Here is a 22194-nt window from a genome sequence, read left to right as displayed (position 1 = left end):
TGTGGGATCTTCCTGGACCAGGGCTTGAACCCATGACCCCTGCATTGGCAGGCAGATTCTTAACCACTGCGCCACCAGGAAATTCCTCATTGTAGTTTTGATTTGCATTTCTCTAATGATTAGTGACATTGAGCATCCTTTCATGTGTTTGTTGGCAATCTGTAAATCTTCTTTGGAGAAATGTCTATTTAGATCTTCTGCCCATTTTTGGATTGGGTTGTTTTTTTGATATTGAGCTGCATGAGCTGCCTGTATATTTTGGAGATTAATCCTTTGTCAGCTGCTTCACTTGCAAATATTTTTTCCCGTTCTGAGGGTTGTCTTTTTATCTTGTTTATGGTTTCCTTTGCTGTGCAAAAGCTTTGAAGTTTCATTAGGTCCCATTTGTTTATTTTTGTTTTTATTTCCATTTCTCTAGGAGGTGGGTCTAAAAGGATCTTGCTGTGATTTATGTCATAGAGTGTTCTGCCTATGTTTTCCATTACGAGTTTTATAGTGGGCCTCCCTGGTGGTGCAGTGGTTGAGAGTCTGCCTGCCGATGCAGGGGACATGGGTTCGTGCCCCGGTCCGGGAGGATACCACATGCCGCGGAGCAGCTGGGCCCATGAGCCATGGCTGCTGAGCCTGTGCATCCGGAGCCTGTGCTTCACAATGGGAGAGGCCACAACAGTGAGAGGCCTGCGTACCGCAAAAAAACAAAAACAAAAAACAACAACAGAAAAGAGTTTTGTAGTGTCTGGCCTTACATTTAGGTCTTTAACCCATTTTGAGTTTATTTTTGTGTATGGTGTTAGGGAGTGTTCTAATTTCATTCTTTTATATGTAGCTGTCCAGTTTTCCCAGCACCACTTATTGAAGAGGCTGTCTTTTCTCCATTGTATATTCTTGCCTCCTTTAAAAACAGTAAGGTGACCGTATGTTTGTTGGTTTATCACTGGGCTTTCTATCCTGTTCCATTGATCTGTATTTCTGTTTTTGTGCCAGTACCATACTATCTTGATTACTGTAGCTTTGTAGTATAGTCTGAAGTCAGGGAGCCTGATTCCTCCAGCTCCGTTTTTCTTTCTCAAGATTGCTTTGGCTATTTGTGGTCCTTTGTGTTTCCATACAAGTTGTGAAATGTTTTTTTCTCGTTCTATAAAAAATGCCATTGGTAGTTTGATAGGAATTGCATTGAATCTGTAGATTGCTTTGGGTAGTATATTCATTTTCACAGTGTTGATTCTTCCAGTCCAAGAACATGGTATATCTCTCCATCTGTTTGTATCATCTTTAATTTCTTTCATCAGTGTCTTACAGTTTTCTGAATACAGGTCTTCTGTCTCCTTAGGTAGGTTTATTCCTAGGTATTTTATTCTTTTTATTGCAGAGGTAAATGGGAGTGTTTCCTTAATTTCTCTTTCAGATTTTTCATCATTAGTGTATGCAAGAGATTTCTGTGCATTAATTTTATATCCCGCTACTTTACCAAATTCATTGATTAGCTCTAGTAGTTTTCTGGTAGTATCTTTGGGATTCTCTATGTATAGTATCATGTCATCTGCAAACAGTGACAGTTTTACTTCTTTTCCGATTTGGATTCCTTTGATTTCTTTTTCTTCTCTGATTGCTGTGGCTAAAACTTCCAAAACTATGTTGAATAATAGTGGTGAGAGTGGGCAGCCTTGGCTTGTTCCTGATCTTAGTGGAAGTGGTTTCAGTCTTTCACCATTGAGAACGATGTTGGCTGTGGGTTTGTCATATATGGCCTTTATTATGTTGTGGTAAGTTCCCTCTATGCCTACTTTCTGGAAAGTTTTGATCATAAATAGGTGTTGAATTTTGTCGAAAGCTTTTTCTCCATCTATTGAGTTTATCATATGGTTTTTCTCCTTCAATTTGTTAATATGGTTTATCACATTTATTGATTTGCATATACTGAAGAATCCTTGCATTCCTGGGATAAACCCCACTTGCTCATGGTGTATGATCCTTTTAATGACCTGTGGATTCTGTTTGCTAGTATTTTGTTGAGGACTTTTGCATCTGTGTTCATCAGTGATATTGGTCTGTAGTTTTCTTTTTTGAGGCATCTTTGTCCATTTTTGGTATCAGGGTGATGGTGGCCTTGTAGAGTGAGTTTGGGAGTGTTCCTCCCTCTGCTGTGTTTTGGAAGAGTTTGAGAAGGATAGGTGTTAGCTCTTCTCTAAATGTTTGATAGAATTCGCCTGTGAAGCCTGGGTCCTGGGCTTTTGTTTGTTGGAAGATTTTTAATCACAGTTTCAACTTCAGTGCTTGTGATTGGCCTGTTTATATTTTCTATTTCTTCCTGGTTCAGTCTTGGGAGGTTGTGCTTTACTAAGAATTTGTCCATTTCTTCCAGGTTGTCCATTTTATTGGCATAGAGTTGCTTGTTGTAATCTCTCATGATCCTTTGTATTTCTGCAGTGTCAGTTGTTACTTCTCTTTTTTCATTTCTAATTCTATTGATTTGAGTCTTCTCCCTTTTTTTCTTGATGAGTCTGGCTAAAGGTTTATCAATTTTGTTTATCTTCTCAAAGAGCCAGCCTTTAGTTTTATTGATCTTTGCTATTGTTTCCTTCATTTTTGTTTTTAATATAACTTATTTATTTTTGGCTGCATGGGATCTTCGTTGCCGTGTGCAGGATTTCTCTAGTTGCGGTGAGTGGGGTCCACTCCTTGTTGCGGTGCATGGGCTTCTCGTGGCAATGGCTTCTCTTGTTGTGGAGCACCGGCTCTAGGCATGTGGGCTCCAGTAGTTGTGGCTCCCGGGCTCAGTAGTTGTTGCTCAGAGGCTCGGTAATTATGGCACATGGGCTTAGTTGCTCTGCGGCATGTGGGATCTTCCTGGACCAGGGCTCGAACCCGTGTCCCCTGCATTGGCATGTGGATTCTTAACCACTGCACCACCAGGGAAGTCTCTCCTTCATTTCTTTTTCATTTATTTCTGATCTGATCTGTATGATTTCTTTTCTTCTGCTAACTTTGGGGTTTTTTTGTTCTTCTTTCTCTAATTGCTTTAGATGTAAGGTTAGGTTGTTTATTTGAGATGTTACTTGTTTCTTGAGGTAGGATTGTATTGCTGTACAGTTCCTTCTTAGAACTGCTTTTGCTGTATCCCATAGGTTTTGGGTCGTCGTGTTTTCATTGTCATTTGTTTCTAGGTATTTTTTGAATTCCTCTTTGATTTCTTCAGTGATCTGTTGGTTGTTTAGTACTGTAGTTTTTAGCCTCCATGTGTTTGTATTTTTTACAGATTTTTTCCTGTAATTGATGTCTAGTCTCATAGCCTCGTGGTCAGAAAAGGTACTTGATATGATTTCAGTTTTCTTAAATTAACCAAGGCTTCATTTGTCACCCAAGATATTATCTGTCCTGGAGAAAGTTCCATGAGCACTTGAGAAGAAAGTATATTCTGTTGCTTTTGGATGGAATGTCCTATAAATATCAGTTAAGTCCATCTTGTTTAATATGTCATTTAAAGCTTCTGTTTCCTTATTTATTTTCATTTTGGATGATCTGTCCATTGGTGAAAGTGGGGTCTTAAAGTCCCCTACTATGATTGTGTTACTGTCCATTTCCCCCTTTATGGCTGTTAGCAGTTGCCTTAAGTATTGAGGTGCTCCTATTTTGGGTGCATAAATAGTTACAATTGTTATATCTTTTTCTTGGATTGATCCCTTGATCATTACGTAGTGTCCTTCTTTGTCTCTTGTGATAGTGTTTATTTTAAAGTCTGTTTTGTCACTCCAGCTTTCTTCTGATTTCCATTGGCATGGAATATCTTTTTCCATACCCTTACTTTCAGTCTGTATGTGGCCCTAGGTTTGACGTCGGCCTCCTGTAGACAGCATATATACGGCTCTTGTTTTAGTATCCATTCAACCAGTCTGTGTCTTTTGGTTGGAGCATTTAATCCATTTACATTTAAGGTAGTTATTGATATGTGTGTTCCTATTACCATTTTCTTAATTGTTTTGGGTTTGTTATTGTAAGTCTTTTCCTTCTCTTGTGTTTCCTGCCTAGAGAAGTTCCTTTAGGAGTTGTTGTAAAGTTGATTTGGTGGCGCTGAATTCTCTTAGCTTTTGCTTATCTGTAAAGGTTTTAATTTCTCCATCGAATCTGAATGAGATCCTTGCTGAGCAGAGTAATCTTGGTTGTAGGTTTTTCCCTTTCATCACTTTAAATTTGTCCTGCCAGTCCCTTCTGGCTTGCAGAGTTTCTGCTGAAAGATCAGCTATTAACCTTATGGGGATTCCCTTGTACGTTATTTGTTGCTTTTCCTTTGCTGCTTTTAATATTTTTTCTTTGTATTTGATTTTTGATAGTTGATTAATATGTGTCTTGGCATGTTTCTCCTTGAATTTATCCTGTATGGGACTCTCTGTGCTTCCTGGACTTGATTGACTATTTTCTTTCCCATATTAGGGAAGTTTTCAACTACAGTCTCTTTAAATATTTTCTAACTCCCTTTTTTTTCTCTTCTTCTGGGACCCCTATTATTCGAATGTTGGTGCGTTTAATGTTGTCCCTGAGGTCTCTGAAACTGTCGTCAATTCTTTTCATTTTTTTTTTCTTTATTCTGCTGTGCAGTGGTTATTTCCAGTATTTTATCCTCCAGGTCACTTATCCATTCTTCTGCCTCAGTTATTCTCCTATTGATTCCTTCTAGAGAGTTTTAAATTTCATTTATTGTGTTGTTCATCATTGTTTGTTTGCTCTTCTTCTAGGTCCTTGTTAAACGTTTCATATATTTCCTCCATTCTATTTTTAAGATTTTGGATCATCTTTGCTATCATTACTCTGAATTCTTTTTCAGGTAGACTATTTCCTCTTCATTTGTTTGGTCTGATGAGATTTACCTTGCTCCTTCATCTGCTGTGTATTTCTCTGTCTTCTCATTTTGCTTAGCTTACTGTGTTTGGTGTCTCTTTTCTGCAGGTTGCAGGTTCGTAGTTCCCTTTGTTTTTGGTGTCTGTCCCCAGTGGGTAAGTTTGTTTCAGTGGGTTGTGTAGGCTTCCTCTTGGAGGGGACTGGTGCCTGTGTTCTGGTGGATGAGGCTGGATCTTGTCTTTCTGGAGGGCAGGACCATGTCCGGTGTTGTGTTTTGGGGTGTCTGTGAACTTATTATGATTTTAGGCAGCCTCTTTGCTAATGGGTGGGGTTGTGTTCCTGTCTTGCTAGTTGTTTGGCATAGAATGTCCAGCACTGTAGCTTGCTGGTCGTTGAGTGGAGCTGGGTCTTAGCATTGAGATGGAGATCTCTGGGAGAGCTTTCGCTGTTTGATATTACATGGGGCCAGGAGGTCTCTGGTGGACCAGTGTCCTGAACTCTTCTCTCCCACCTCGAAGACTCAGGCCTAACCCTCTGCTGGAGTACCAAGACTCTGTCAGCCACCCAGAAAAGCTAGAACATGCTGAGGTTGTAAAGAATATTCCTTGCAGCTCCTTTCTTTTGGAAGCCTTTTGATCTGCACTCTGCTTCTCCCTCCTTCTCTACTGTCTTCTTACAAATAACCTGGACTTTCCACCAGGGATGTTGAAGAGAAGACACATGGATCTACGCAGATCTCAGCAACCTCAACACATGATTTTCTTACTTTCCTTGGCAGAGAAATTTCATCTTTTCACTTCAGGGAAGCACTTTACGCCTTCTCTTTGGCGAATCTGAATTGCCAGTGTCACTCCTCTCGCACTTTGAGGCCATTATTAAATAATATCAGGGTCACTTGAACATAAGCACTGCACTATCGCGAGGCGTGAAGTGACAAACCTGTGTTCTTTTTTTAACAGTATTATTTATTATAACGTATGTGTGATATACAGTCTACATAAAGAAGAATATTTGGTACAGAATAAATGCCCAGTTAAGAAATGTTAGCTACCATTATCATTGTCATGAAACAGTCTCCGAAAGCATTACTTTTACTGGTTGTATAATATTCTGTTGCATTATAATTTATTTTACTCTTCCCCTCTTGTTAGATTTTTTTTTAATTGAGCTATAATTGAGTTATAACATTATATTTGTTTCTGGTGTTCAACATAATGATTTGATATTTGTATATACTGCAAAATGATCACCACGATAAATCTAGTTAACATCCGTCAGCACACATAGTTATAAAATTTTTTTTCTTGTGATGAGAATGTTTAAGATTTACTCTTTTAACAGCCTTCAGATATGCAAGACAGTATTATTAAGTATGGGCAGCGTGGTGTACATTACATCCCCAGGACTTATTTTTTTAATAAGTGGCTGTTTGCATCTTTTGACCTCCTTCACCCATCTTGCCACTCCCACCAGATCCTGTGTTCATAATCGCTATGCTGGTCTGTTACACTGTAAATGAACAACGGGACTCCTAACCAGTGTCCGGGAGCACCCCCTCTACCCTCCAGCCTAAGCTGAAGCCCGGCTCCAGTCCGAGATCATAGCTTCCTCGCTGTACCAAATGCCTCACACCATGGGACCCAGAAATGTCACCCACTTTCTCTTAGTTCTTTCTTGCTTTGGCCCTGTTTTGCTCTCACACAAAAGCGTTTTTTTATTGGTGGTTCATGGTGTCAGGTTTTGTTACCCTCTACCTCTCCTTTCTGCTGTTGTCTGAATGTTTCCTCTTGGGCATTGAGGGCTTTGTTCGCTCTCTTGCTGCAGCACTGTGAGCACAGCCATCCAACCATCCTGGCTCACAGTGAGCTGTGGGGTCAGTCAGAGCTGATTGCCGGCCTGCTCCCTGACCCACAACACAGCCTGTGACCAGCTGAGTGACTTTAAGCAATCTATCTAATTCCTTACTTAATTTCCTTATTTGTAAAACAAACATAATAGAAACTATTGAAACAAAACAAAAACAAAAACAAAAACAAAACAAAATGAGATAATATACATGAAGTGCTTTGGGATAGTGTTTGGCACATGTACAGTGTTAAATAGATGATAGCTATTATCATTAATAATAATAATAATAATAATTACCCCCCCCCGACTACTACCATTACAACTGTTCCTTTTCTTGAAATCCCTTGACTTCTTTGACAGTAGCCTCCTATACTCCGCTCCAGCAGTTTGTAAGCATAGTGAAATCTTTGACTCTTCATCTGCCAGAATGACTCTGAGTATAGCTGGGTATAGCTGTCTATCACAACTTTCCAGACTCCTTGCTATGGCCCGCGGTATCCTTGTGTTCTGGTCTCCTGCTGAGGTCTCCTGTCTTACCCTGCTTCTCTCTTCTCCCTCAGTATGCTCCAGTTACACTGCTTGTCTTCAGGTATGGGAGGGAATTGAATAAATACAAAAAATAAAAAGTTAAAAATAGATAAAATTGTATTATTTAGGATTATAAAAGTATTGTCTCTTTATTATTCATTTTGATGTTCTTTTATACAGCCAAGTCTTCTTGTGTTTAAAATATACATTAAGAAATTGTTCTTCAGACAATTTGCTTCTTTAAATATGAGGTGAATTATATTATTTAGGGAGCATTCGTAGATGACTTTTGAAGGATATCTGATGTATTTGCTATGTGCTTTTCTATTTAGCGCTTGAAAGAATGTCTTTGGTACTAGGAGGAATTGAACAATTTATTAAAATATTCATAAGTTTCTCTTCCAGAACATGAGTTAACATAGATGAAAAATGACATGTGGTTTTTACACTAGCAAGAATTTTTCTGATCTCAAGAATGATATTTCTATAACCATTACCCAGTATTCTGGCTAAGCAATAGATTATACTTATAGATTATATTAGGAATATAGAGTCAGTCCTAAGAAATAACTTTCCCAAATGAAGGTGACATTTGTTCCCCATATTTCTATGTAGCTAGAGAATATACTCTGCTGGAAAAACACAGTAATAAAAATGAAATGTGCTTTGTGACAAATTATTTAAACCGGTATTGTGGATAGATATCCATCATCAAAGAGTTCAGGTCTAGTGAATAATGAGAACTCTTGGATCAAAATTTGATGTAACTGAAGCCAATAAATCAGAAAATGTTGTTTCTTTAGAATCAATTTATAACAATATTGATATAGCAAATAAAATAATATGTAAAAACAAATGTAGATAGTAATGAACATTACAAATACCTACTATTTTGATTTCTGTTAACAAAGCTCCTTTCCTTATATCTCTTGTATTTTCTGATAATTCTGAACTTTTGTCTTTCTCCTTCTTGGGCTAAATCTGTCCCATGAGACTATAAACTCCATAAAAGCAGGGACTGTTTGCTGTCTTCAGGACATATTGTACCTGGCACATAGGAGAACTGCTCAGTAAGTAACTTAATAAATGAATTTTACCTTTGACACTTTCTAGCCATTTCTATTTTGAGGGTTGGTGTGAACACGTTGCTAAGTTGCCATCCGAAGCTCTTCTATGTGATAATTCTTCAAATACTTGAACACTTAGAAGATAAGCCCTAATCTCTTTAGTCAAATTTTAGGGATTTAGTAAGTTAGCCCATTATGGTATATGTTAAACCATCAGACGTTGCCAATATTTGACTGTTTTTGAGCAATAAAAATGACAGTTTTATAATATTCAGCTTAATGTTTTGATATTAGGTTTGTTTAAAACAGTTGAGAATATGCCGAAATAAAGAAGTTTAAAGCTGGGTTATGATAGGGTAGTTGAGAAAAGATATACCTGTTTGTGATTATGTGAACTAAAAGGTGATAAGTTAATTGTAACAGTACAGGCAGACTTCATTTTATTGCTCTTTGCTTTATTGTGTTTGACAGATAACTGCTTTTTTTTTTTTTAACAAATTGAAGGTAACCCTATATAGAGCAAGTCTATCAGTGACATTTTTCTAACAACATTTGCTCACTTAGTGTCTCTATATCACATTTTGGTAATTCTTGCAATATTTCAAACTTTTCTGTGATTATTATATTTGTTATGGTGATCTGTGGTCAGTGATCTTCGGGGTGCCATGAACCGTGCACATATAAGATGGCCAACTTAATAAATGTGTGTCTTCTGACTGCTCCACTTACTGTCCGTTTCCCCATCTCTCGCCCACTCTTTGGGCCTCTCTGTTCCTTGAGACACAATAATACTGAAATTAGGCCAGTTAGTAACCCTACAACGGCCTCTAAGTGTTCAAGTGAAAGGAAGAGTTCATCAATGCGGCAGACTTCACTGGCGTCTTATTTTAAGGAACCGCCGCAGCCTTCCCAGCCCTCAGCAGCCACCACCCTGATCAGTCAGCCGCCGTTGACATTGAGGCAAGACCCTCCACCGGCCAAAAAAAATTAGTATTCACTGAAGGCTCAGATGATGGTTAGAATTTTTTAGCAATAAAGTACATTGTTTTTTAGGTGTAATGCTATTATTGCACATTGAATAGACTACAGTAGAGTGTAAATATGACTTTTTTATGTCCCCCCCAAGTTTGTGTGACTTGCTTTATTGTGATATCCTGCTTTATGGTGGTGGTCTGGAGCTGAACCCTCCGAATCTCTGAGGCATGACCATAATTGGCACGGATACAGTCTTCTTTAACCACGCATATGCTGATTGTTGTCTTTTTGTTTAGGTTGCCTAGTATCTAAACTCTTCCGCACTATCTCTCATGTCAGATATGTGCTTTCACAGACTTCTCTTTTTGGTGTTACGTGATCTTGCTTTGGCCCAGACTTTGAGTCAGAAGCTAGCAACCTGAGCAAAAAAGGACCGTGCAGAATCCATTGTGGGGATAGGTTGTGTCATCAGTGTCTAAAGCAGGTGACAGTTCTTGCCCTTTGTGTGTGTGCATGGCTTCAGTAGTGCCGGCTGGGAGAGGTGGTGGCATCCCCAGACCTGTTATCCACTGTTGGATCCAATGTTGGGCATCTTGGCTTCCTAGCCTTCCAGGCTGCAACTCTAGTCCTCTCAGTGTTATTATATAAATTCCTTTCCTGCTTAACTCAACCAAAGTGGTCATCTGTTGCTTACAACTAAGAACTAGCGTTTTTTTGGTATTTTAATGGTCTATTGCTTAACCTTTTTTATTACCATAGAAGAGAGAGGAAAAATCATGGTGGCAGTGACTCACAGTGAATGGTTTTAGGACATGCCCCAAATTTACAAACCGATCAAAACATCACATTTAGCACATACTAGCACTTGGTAGATATTACAGAAGTAAAATAGCAAAGGGAGATTTTTGAAAATGTGGTGGGATAATATTTTGAGATACCAAGTTTTTATCTGTGTGTTTCTTGTATTCCTTCTTTAATGCCTAGCCCCCCATCCAAGCAGTGGCACCTCGTGCTCAGAAGAGAGAGAATACTGCAGAAAAAATAGAGAAAGGGCTTTGGGGTTTCAACAACAAAGGATAATGGTGTTTTTCCTGCCCTGATGCTAGGAAAGATTCCCTAGTTTGGGTGAAGGAGAGAGTCAGAGGCTAAGCTAGAGTGTGAATTCTTTTTTTTTTGGCGGTATGCAGGCCTTTCACTGATGTGGCCTCTCCCGTTGTGGAGCACAGGCTCCAGATGCGCAGGCTCAGCGGCCATGGCTTACGGGCCTAGCCGCTCCGCGGCATGTGGGATCTTCCTGGACCAGGGCACGAACCCGTGTCCCCTGCATCGGTAGGCGGAGTCTCAACCACTGCGCCACCAGGGAAGCCCTAGAGTGTGAATTTTGCCCCTCCATCATCCCCTGAATGAAGCAACAGAAACACCCTAAGTCTGAGAGCAGAAGTGACCTGTGCTCTGTTTCTGAGACGTGTCCGTAGAGGTAGCAAAGCCAGAGTGGCAGTGGAAGTGAAGAGAGGATGGTCTTGTGTGATGGATGGCTGTACAGTATTCTCACCAGTTCCACCTTTGCCCTAGGGAGCTCTGCTTTTTCTGTGTGCTCAAGAGTAGTGGAAGGGGGCTTCCCTGGTGGCGCAGTGGTTAAGAACCTGCCTGCTAATGCAGAGGACATGGGTCCAAGCCCTGGTCTGGGAAGATTCCACATGCTGCAGAGCAACTAAACCTGTGTGCCACAACTACTGAGCCTGCACGCTAGAGCCCGTGAGCCACAACTACTGAGCCCGTGTGCCGCAACTACTGGAGCCTGCACGCCTAGAGCCTGTGCTCTGCAACAAGAGAAGCCACCGCAATGAGAAGCCCACACACCACAATGAAGAGTAGCCCCCGCTCGCCGCAACTAGAGAGAGCCCGCACGCAGCAAGGAAGACCAAACACAGCCAATAAATAATAAATTAAAAAAAAAAAAAGGAGTAGTGGAAGGGTGGTAAGGGGCCTCAGCTCCATTGAGTTTATGAGCTTGTGAGCAATAGAATGAAATCTTGTGTACCTGCGAGGGCACAGAAATTGCAGAGAGTCATTGTATAGGGGAACAAGGGAGGATACAACTTCAAAAGCCAAGTCTGGTACATGTCTCAGGAGATGCCAGATGGTGACCCAAGACCCCAGTGCCCCCCCTCCCCCATCTTAAACACTGTGACATTCCATTTAGCTGTCTTTCCTTCAACTAATACATTTCCAGGGAAAGAGAAGAACACTTTCAATCTCCTGAGACTCAATTGCTTTCACCAGGAAGACATGTATATTTCAGTTGAAATATAGATGAGTAAAGAAAGTTACTATCATACATAAATTTCCCTTGCTTAAAACCCTCAGAATTTCCCACCAACCTTAGAATACAATCCAAAGCTTTTGCAGTGCCTCGTAAGGGCCCCTGCCCACTTCTCTAAACCCCTTTCCTACCTCTTCCCCGATCCCCCGCTCATCCTGTTCTGGTTATCCTACCCTTTTTACTGCTTTTGAACCTGCTAACCACTTTCCACCATGGAAGCTGTTTCTTCTGCCATGAGCACCCTCGCTCCAGATCCACACGTGATTCTCTTCTAGACCTCATCCAGGTGGCTTCTCAAATGTCTCATCTTCGGAACACGATTCCCAGACCACCTTCTCTGAAATAACAACCCCTTTTCTTCCACATCACTTTGTATGCCCCTACTGCTTTATTTTTCTTTGTGTCACTTGTTGATACCCCGCATTGTGTATTTATTTGTTTGTGGCACCCAGTATAGTTGGATGCTCCCTGAGGGCTGGGGATTTATTTTGTCCATTGTGTCCCCGGCACCCAGAACAGTACCTGGTGTATCTTTTATTTTTAAGGACACATTTCCTTGAAACATTAGGTAATCTTTCACTAGGCTCATGGTTTTAATTGTTAGAAAAATTAGGACATACTTAGCATTGATGAGAATTAGCTGAACTTAAAAGGGACAGTTTCTCACTGAATATTTATTTATTTATTAATTTTTATATCTTTATTGGAGTATAATTGCTTCACAGTGTTGTGTTAGTTTCTGTTGTACAACAAAGTGAATCAGCTATAAGTATACATTTATATATATATCCCCACATCGCCTCCCTCTTGAGCCTCCCTCCCACCCTCCCTATCCCACCCCTCTAAGGTCGTCACAAAGCAGCGAGCCGATCTCCCTGTGCTATGCAGCAGCTTCCCACTAGCTATCTGTTTTACATTTGGTAGTGTACATATGTCCATGTCACTCTCTCACTTTGTCCCAGCTTACCGTTCCCCGTTTGTGTTCTCAAGTCCCTTCTCCACGTCTGCGTCTTTATTCCTGCCCTGCCACTAGGTTCATCAGTGCCGTTTTTTTAGATTCCATATATGTGCGTTAGCATACGGTATTTGTTTTTCTCTTTCTGACTTACTTCACTCTGTATGACAGACTCTAGGTCCATCCACCTCATTACAAACAACTCAGTTTCATTCCTTTTTATGGCTGAATAATATTCCATTGTATATATGTGCCACCTCTTCTTTATCTATTCATCTTTTGATGGACATTTAGGTTGCTTCCATGTCCTGGCAATTGTAAATAGTGCTGCAATGAACATTGTGGTACATGTCTCTTTTTGAATTATGGTTTTCTCAGGGTATATCCCCAGTAGTGGGATTGCTGGGTCATATGGTAGTTCTATTTTTAGTTTATTAAGGAACCTCCATACCATTCTCCATAGTGGCTGTATCAATTTACATTCCCACCAACAGTTCAGGAGGGTTCCCTTTTCTCCACACTCTCTCCAGCATTTATTGTTTGTAGATTTTTTGATTATGGCCATTCTGACCAGTGTGAGGTGATAACCTCATGGTGGTTTTGATTTGTATTTCTCTAATGATTCGTCACTGAACATTTAGATTGAATGTGGGGACTTCCCTGGTGGTCCAGCTGTTAGAACTCTGCGCTCCCAATGCAGGGGGCCTGGGTTCGATCCCACATGCTGCAACTAAAGATCCTGAATGCCACAACTAAGACCCAGCACAGCCAAATAAATAAATAAATAAATTTAAAAAATAGATTGAATATAGTCTTATTTGAGATTCAAAGATGTATTCTGTGTCCTATATTTTACCAGTTTCTATTTTGGTTTTTTTTTGGACATTATTGGTGGGATTATTGCTACTGAAGTGACCCTATATAAGTTTTTTGATCATTGCTTTTCAAACTTTCTTTTTGGTAAGGATTGGAATCCTTTAAAAAAATGAAATTGTACTCAGAAGCTCAGTGTGTAAAACAGGGGAACTTCTCGGACTGAAACCAATGTGTGTGGGCATGGTGGAAGGCGGCAGAATCCCCTGCCTTCCTCTTCCTCATTGAGTTGTTGAGGCAGCTTCTGTGCCCTTCCTTACTCCCAGGGTTCAAGCTGGGGTTTCAGCCAGCTTGAAGATGACAAGGGTAGAAGTTAGGGCACGTGGATCACAGTTCCTTCTTAACTGCTAACAAGGAGTGTGACCTTGAACATCTTATGTTTCAGTTTTCTTATCTTTAAAACTGACTTATGTATTAGCCCTGATTTTAAGGGAAAAAGACCAAATGAAAAGTTGTTTACCAAAGGTCTTTGAAAGGGATGGATTTTTCACATGTGTGGCAAAGGACTCTCTCCTATTTGTGCATTCTGCTATGATGCTTGTGCACTCGTAGCAATGTTATATTGCTAACATATTGTCAGTTTGTTATTGTGCTTCTTATTTTTAAACCTTTTATTCAAAAGTAATACATGCTCATTGTAATCATTCAAACAATATAAATATGTATAAAGAAAACATTACTGTTCTCTTCTGCCTCTATTCAATCTCAACCTCCATTCTAAGGTATTCTATACTATTTTTCTATGCTAATAAAAACATAAATATTTAGCATTTATTTTCTTTCTTTCTCTCTCTTTTAAACCATGAAATTATGTTATGGATATAGTAACCATGCAACTTGCCTGTTTTTGCTTAGTAGATATCATGGATGTCTTTTCAGGTCAATATATGTAGCTCTAATTCATTGTTTTCATTATGATAGTTCTTAGTATGGCGCTATGGTAATTTAACAACCATTTCTTTATTGATGAAGGTTATTTCCAGTTTGTGATAATTCAAACAATGCTAAGTATCTTCTATATAGAATCTTATGTATTGGTACTTTTATTTATTTTTGTGTATTTTCTTAATATTGGAATTACTGGTTCAAAATGCTTGTGTAGCTTAAATTTCGATAGTTAACTGCCCAGATTATTTTCCATTGTGGTTGTGGTATAGCTCTCATTCCCTAACAGCCATTAGTTCTTCAAGTATCTTCTCTTATCTCTTTCTCTCTTGCCTCTTTTTCAGGGACTCCACTTATACATGTATTTGGCAACCTAAGTTGCCTCACAGCTTACTGATGTTCTGTTCCTTTTTTTTTTTTCTTATTTTTCTTCTCTGTTTTATTTTGGGTGGTTTTTATTGTTACGTCTTCAAGTTCACTAATTTTTTGTTCTGCAGTGTCTAATCTGTTCTTAATTCCATCCAGTTTATTTTTCTCAGACCTTGCAATTTTAATCTCTATAAATTTAATTTGGGTCTTTTTTTTATAGTTTGCATGTCTGAACTTAACTTTCTGAACAGAGAGAATACAGTTATAATAACTACTTTGAAGCCCTTATCTACTAATTCTAACATCTGTGTTAGTTCTGGGTCACTTTTGATGAATTAAGTTATCTTCTCATTGTGGCTCATATTTTCCTGTTTATATGCCTGGTCATTATTTTTTTTATTTTTTTTTTTGCGGTACGGTACGTGGGCCTCTCACTGTTGTGGCCTCTCCCATTGCGGAGCACAGGCTCCGGACGCGCAGGCTCAGCGGCCATGGCTCATGGGCCCAGCCGCTCCGAGGCATGTGGGATCCTCCTGTACCGGGGCATGAACCCGCGTCCCCTGCATCGACAGGCGGACTCTCAACCACTGAGCCACCAGGGAAGCCCCCTGGTCATTTCTGATTAGATATCAGGCATTATAAATTTTACCTTGTTGGGTGTTGGATAATTTGTTTTACTCTATTCTTGGACTTGGTTCTGGGACATAATTAAATTACTTGGAAATAGGTTTTTCCTTTGGCGTCTTGCTTCTAAGATTTGTTAGGTGGGACTAGAGCAGTACCAGGCCAGAGCTAATTTTTCCTCTCCATTGAGGCAAGACCCTTAGATTACTCTGCCCAGTGTCCCATGAATCTTGAGGTTTTCCAGTCTGGCTGATGGGAAAAGAATTCCTAACCCTGGGTGACAGCTGGGCATGTTCTCTCTAATCCTTTGGAGTGTGTTTTCCAGCCTCTGGTAGTTTGCTCACACACATGCTGGTCAGTGGCTTAGCTGAATCCACTAGGGGGACCCTTTGCGGATCTCTGCAGTTTTCTCTCTGCAGGACTCATTTCTCTGGCACTCTGTCCCATGAGCTCCAGATGCCTTGGTCTTTTCTACCCTCTGCTCTTTTTTCTGAACCTAGTGTGATGACTGGGCTCCATCTGGGTTTCTCTTCCTTGAGCAGAGACCTAGACAACCAGGGACATAAGCTGGACAATTTTAGGGCTTATCTTGTCTGTTTCTCATCTCTGAGGGATCACTGACCTTCATTGCCTGGTGTACAGTGTCTTGCAAACCATTGTTTCGTATACTTTGTCCTTTTTTTGGGTGGTTTTAGATGGGAGGGTAAATCCGATTCCTGTTATTCTATCTTGGTTAGAAGCAGAAGTTTTGAATTATGAGGGTTTACAGATAAACTAGTCCTTTTTTACACATATGGACACCACTGGGGTATTGTGTGAAATCTGCATCATACCAGCCAAGAGCTATTTTATTTATTAAATGTTTCTTTGTCAATTTGTGGCTTTTGTGTGCTTTACCGAAAGTTTGACATCACTGCAGATTTACCTGTCATGATGTGTTTGTTATCATACATGTTGTGTTTTTTCCTCTCTTAAAAAAAGTCTCAAACCGGTTTATAATCTTCCTTATAAGATAATTTGTTATCTTTTGAAATGCCATTTTTATGATTAAAGACTGCCATGTGTTATAGTAGCATTTTTTTTAAAATTTTAATTTTATTGGAGAATAGTTGATTTACAATGTTGTGTTAGTTTCAGGTGTATAGCAAAGTGATTCAGTTATACATATACATATATCCACTGTTTTAGATTCTTGTCTCATATGGTTATCATATGGTAACATTCTTGTGCTTCTTTTTATTTTCTTCAGATGCTGCAAAAAGGACATTTCAAGAAAAAGGTATCTTGGCAGGAGAAAGCAGAACTTTTAAGCCTCATTTGACCTTCATGAAATTGTCCAAAGCACCATGGCTCCGGAAGAAGGTCAGTGGACATTTTCCCTATAAGCCCTGTTTTGTTAGCCACACCAGCCCTGAGCATGAGGGGCATTTGTAGTGCTTTTCGGCACCCCTGCCACTATTGCTCCTGGAATTCCAAGTCAGTCTGGTTCCAATTCCCAAGAATGCTGAGTTGTCTCAAGAGCCTCCATGGAGGCCATGGCAGCTGTCCCCTCCTTTGCCACCGTGCCTATTAGCCTCACACTCTGACAATCACTTACCATTGCTTCGTCTGTTGCCACATCTGCTTCATCCCTTGAAAAGCCTTGGGGGCGGTGCCAGAGTTGTATTTCGCTGCGTTCTTTGCTTCTGGTTGTTTGCAGCCTGCTGCGCTCAGAGCTTTCTCCACTGGCCTGCATACACTGGGGCTGCTTCCTGAGGCTGGGTTCTTCAAGGTGGGACAAGCTCTGCCCCGCCCCCCTTTTACGTAGCTCTTTCAAGGTTTCCAAAAAGCCACCTTGCTCTTTCAGCAGTTGTCTCCACTGAGGGTGTGGAACAAGTGTTCCAGGAACTGGGTAAGAGGGTAACAGAAGGGCTCCCCACTACCCAGCTCAGTACTTAAAAGTACTTCTCCCTGAGAATGGTCAGCAGTGCCACAGCCAGGGGACATGTCTTTTGACTTCCCCTATCTCAGGGTGACTTTCTGCCTTCCTAGGCCACTGCCTCCTCTCTCAGAGGTTGGAGTGACTTTGGACTTTTCTCTGGAGTCACGAGCAGTTCGCTTGGAATCCTAAGGGCACCCTTCCTTTTTTTTTCCCATTTCAGCCTAGGGAGGTTCTCATGCAAATTAAGACATCTGCTGACCTGCTCTGATGTACCAGAGTTTTGGAGATGGGCATGCAGATTAGTAGTTGTTCCTGCTCTCCATGACTCTTTGCTGCAGTTAAGACTGATTTGCAGCTCTGTAAATGAAGGTCATGTTTATTAGTAAGTAGATCTTTTTTCTGAATTCAACAGTTTGTATTTAATGTCTCTGTGCTCAGAAAGTCTTTTTGGTCCTGTAAAAACATGTGTTTGGGTGGTTGACCATCCTGTGGTTATGAGTTTTCTACATACTGTAAAAAATCCCCCCCCAATATCTTGCATGTTTTTTTTTAAATAGCTATGCCCAAATTAAATAATAACTATATTCCAGAATATTTAGGTAAAATCATTTGTATAAATCATAGATTTGGGAATTAGGAATGATAACAACTGACAAAACCTGTAGACTGACAGTTTACTTTTTTTTTTTTCAGTTTACTTTTTTTACTCATTATCTTTCTTGTTTTGCTTTCAAATGGATTGTCCCCTTCCCAGTGGTATCAAACTTAATCACAGAATGACAAATCAGTGGTGAAGGTAATACCCACATTTCAAACTGTTTCTGTCTTTATGATATTAACTTTGAAATGAGAGCACCCAAGGACGTTTATCAAAGGGATGTTTCAATTAACTCTAGAATTTGTATTTCAACGTTTCAGACTGCGTGCATTTTAAATGATTTCTTGGCAGTTGATTTCACAGAATCTGCTCCTTTACTTTATAGAAAAGGGATCTGAGACTTAGAAGTTAAGTGACTGAAATGAGATCACATCGTCCTCAGTTGCAGAGCCCCGTCCAGAATCCCTCTTACCTCATTCTCAGTCTCATCTTCTTCCCTCCCACTTGCCAAGTCCTGTCCATCCAGTTTCATTTCTCTATGTGGGGAGCTCCTTGGTCCAAATCCTACTAATTCAACAACTATTTATCAAGTGCCTACTGTGTGTCAAACACTGGGTGCTGGGCATAGAGTGATGATCAAAATAGAAACAGTCCCTGCTTGAAGACTGTATAAAATCTAAATCAGGTTGTGTTTTGTTTTGATTAGAATGTTAATCTTTGGAAAATAAACTAAGATCTTACTGTCTTTCAGAAAGCCAAATAAGAATATTTGCCTTTAATTTGTGGAATCTGTCTGTTCCTATTTACTATTATGATGGTTAGTGTTTCTGAATGCTTAAGAAAATATGTCTTAAACTTTGGGATTCATGAGTCGCCTGGTGTACTTGTTGAAGCTGCAGATTTCCATTCTCTAAGTTCAGATCTGGAATTGGACCCAACACCTTGGCTTTCATTCAGTAAATGTGACAGGGCTTTTGATCCAGATGGTCTGAAGAGTAGTATACTTTGAGATGTACAGGCTTAAAATAGCCAGTATTTTCTCTTTTTTTGTTTTTCATCTTTTTTGGAGTATAATTGCTTTACAATGTTGTGTTAGTTTCTGATGTACAACAAAGTGAATCAGCTATATGTATACATATATCCCCATATCCCCTCCGTCTTGAGCCTCCCTCCCACCCTCCCTATCCCACCCCTCTAGGTCGTCACAAAGCATCGAGCTGATCTCCCTATGCTATGCAGAGCTAGTATTTTCTTTATGCAGCAAATCAGTGGGTCCACTGCAGAAGTTAAAACCAATATGAAAAGGTGGCATACACATCGGTAGATTTTATTATGCTTTGTGGTTTGGAATGTAGATTATTTTAAAATATGTGACTCTTCGTTTCTTAACTTGGTTTTTACATTTCCAGCTGTCTGTTTTCCTCTCTCAGCACTAATTCTCTTCTAGGTTTTCATTCTGAGTCCACTCATTTACAAGGGTGAGACAGACCATTGGTAAAGTCAGTAGTGGAATGTATTACCAGCATTCAGTTTACTTAAGATTGATAATGAAATAAAAGAGGGGGGAGAGAGAGAAAAGGGTGTGGAATACTTTTTTTCACTCATATTAGGAAGTTTGTCTCATTTCAGGTACTTGTTATTTTAAAAGTTATTTTAATTACAGAAGTGCTAGATGAATATATGCTCACTGTAAAAAATCCAAATATTGATACATACAAACCTACAGATCGAAAGATACATTTTTTTCCCTCATCACCAATCTCCCACTCCCTTCCTCCCGATATAATTTCTCTCTCTTAGGTACCGCTACTAGTATATCCTCCTGACCTTTTCCTGTACACTACCAACATATATAGAAAGTCTCCTTCAAATTTCTCGATATGGAACTTCCTCTGCTACAGCATGGTATTCTGGTTCCCAAGCTAGAGAACTAAGTTCTCTAACAGATTCTGGGAAACATAAGACTTTTTTGGATAATTATATATTTTTCTAACACCAGGAGGCATTTAGTCAATGTGTTAATTTTACATCTTCTTAGTTTCATAGAATTCTAGTGGAATATATCACCTAAGAGAGTATTAAAAATATTTTATTTATTTTTTTGGCTGTGCCATGTGGCTTACGGGATCTTAGTTCCTTGACCAGGGATTCAACCCACGCCGTCAGCTGTGAAAGCATGGAGTCCTAACCACTGGACCACCAGGGAATTCCCTTGAAAGTAGTGTTGTGTATCGTAAAGCTGTTTTGATTATCACTGTGTTTTCAGAGTTGTAGTTTTTTAAATCAAATGAATGAAGCCTCAGAAAATCTTATTAAATTGCTTTGCCTCTGAAAGAGTAGCTAAAATTTATTTATTTGTGTAATTTCTTTAGAGTATATTTGTTTCACATGGTTAGACTACTACTTGTTTAGGTCAGTGCTTTTTTTACAGTGCATTCTTTTGGATTTATTTTTCACATTGAGTGACGTATTTCTGTGATTTGAACATTGCAGAAACTGGTTGGTTAGCAGTGTGTGCTAACACTTGGTGGCAGAAGACGACCAGTCTCAAATCAAACATGCATCTTAATGCAGATCCAGATTCCTCAAGAAATAAATGCAGTCTTTTCATGGATAGATCAGTTGTTTTTAAGCATGAATTCTTTTCTGGGTTTCTTAGATATCTTTCCTGAGTTATGACTCTTTCAAATTACTAATGTAGCACTTAAAATCAAAGCTGTAGGTTATTAATCGGCACTTCCTTATAGAAGCTTTCACAGAGTCAGTGAGAGAACTTTAGAATGAAAGAAATGATCTTTGAAATTGTTCGCTCCCCTTGTCACTTAGACTAGTTTGTTTTGAGTGCAGAATTCGATATGCACATAGCAAGGGCAGGGGGGTGGTTATTGGACCAAATGATGATGAGGTTAGGAGAATTAGGGGTGAAGATATATGGCAGGCATCAGTGGGAGTGGAAATGGGTAGTGGAAAAGAAGAGTGTGTGCTTGAAAATTCTGTTCTGACGGTACAACTAAAAGGAAAACCCAGTCCCTGAGTTATTTGGTGATTGATATACAGGACCAAGACTGTATTTAAAAATTGGCCAAATTCCAACTTTCTTCTACGTCCTTCCCCAGCTAGGACTCTCTGCTGTCATCTTTCCTTACGTACAACCAATTATTATTTATTCGTTTATCTATCAGGTCGCATGTTTTCTCGGGATTTTGATAACTGGCCTGGTGTAATTTGGCTGCCACGCCTGTTCCTGGGTCTGCATGATAATGGGCCTTTATAAACCATTTGAAAACTCAGGAGTACTGACTATTCCTTCTCAAAGGAGTCTCTGTAATACATTGGAAGGAGCTTGAGTTTTCCTGTTTTATCTCTGTTGGTTAGCCCTGGACAAAATCTCATTACCTTTCTTGACTTCTGTACTCATAGTGAAAGGAGGAGCTTGGTCTTAATGACTTGACTCCTGGGCTCTTCTGACATGTCTTATGAGGTAAGCATTATGACCAAATAGGCTAATTTGGCTTGACGTGGAGAATTTTTTTTTTTTTTTTTTGGTATGTGGGCCTCTCACTGCTGTGGCCTCTCCCGCCACGGAGCACAGGCTCCGGACGGCAGGCCCAGCGGCTATGGCTCACGGGCCCAGCCGCTCCACGGCATGTGGGATCCTCCTGGACCGGGGCATGAACCCGTGTCCCCGAGAATTTTTTTTAGATTGTAGATTAGCGTTCTTGTATGCATGGAAGGAAAATGACAAACAGGGGAAAGGTCTTTAAGTAGTGGTAGGAGTATGGTGGCAATCTTGCTACCTCTCCTCCTGGAAAACCTACAGTACAGTAAAGACAATTGGGAACATATCAGACTACATTTTTAGTGAAACTGGGAGATAGAGAAATCTATAAATGCCACATCACGTGCAGGTGTGGCCAGCAAGCAGCTGGGACCAGCAGGACTTGCGCGAGAAGCTGCTTCTGGGTGGGGAAGGCTGTTCAGGGAGGAGCAGGCCTGTTGGTGAGAGAGCTCAGAAATCACCCACAGATTTTCACTCCCAGTGGGTGAGCGCTCCACTGTAAGGAGGCACGGAAAACGTCAAAAGGGGACCAGAGGGATTGAGTCTTGGCAGGTACCACCTTCAGAAAGGGAGGGGAGTGTCTTCAGGGCGGGTATTAGAGAGGTTGAGCAGGTCACTTTCACAGGGACCCTTATTGTGAAGAATAGCCCATCGCTGCAGGAGAAGAGGCCCTGCCAGACTGCACTGCCACTGTCTTCTCTCCTTCCCTGAAAGAAGGCACTCTAGGTGCCCTTAGTATCAGCGAACCTTTTATTATTCCAGACAAAAGCTGGCCTTAGAAATACGCTTGGTACAAGATAAAGCAGATTGTTTCAGTAACCTATTCCCGAATCTCC

General features: G+C 40.2%; 1 protein-coding gene across 4 annotated transcripts in view; it reads left to right on the top strand.

Moving 5' to 3' along the window:
* AKAP7 (A-kinase anchoring protein 7) overlaps positions 1-22194 on the top strand; it is a 139275-nt gene that overhangs the window by 44784 nt on the left and 72297 nt on the right. For all 4 annotated transcript variants that reach the window (XM_060167871.1, XM_060167872.1, XM_060167873.1 and 1 more), the window contains exon 6: positions 16530-16642. In XM_060167871.1, coding sequence (XP_060023854.1) covers positions 16530-16642 — 113 coding nt within the window. The remainder of the gene's footprint in view (positions 1-16529; positions 16643-22194) is intronic.

The sequence above is a fragment of the Lagenorhynchus albirostris genome, chromosome 12 (assembly GCF_949774975.1).
Source record: "Lagenorhynchus albirostris chromosome 12, mLagAlb1.1, whole genome shotgun sequence".
NCBI lineage: Eukaryota > Metazoa > Chordata > Mammalia > Artiodactyla > Delphinidae > Lagenorhynchus > Lagenorhynchus albirostris.
Note: the sequence above shows the minus strand (reverse complement) of the source record. Positions and strands in the feature narration are given on the sequence as shown.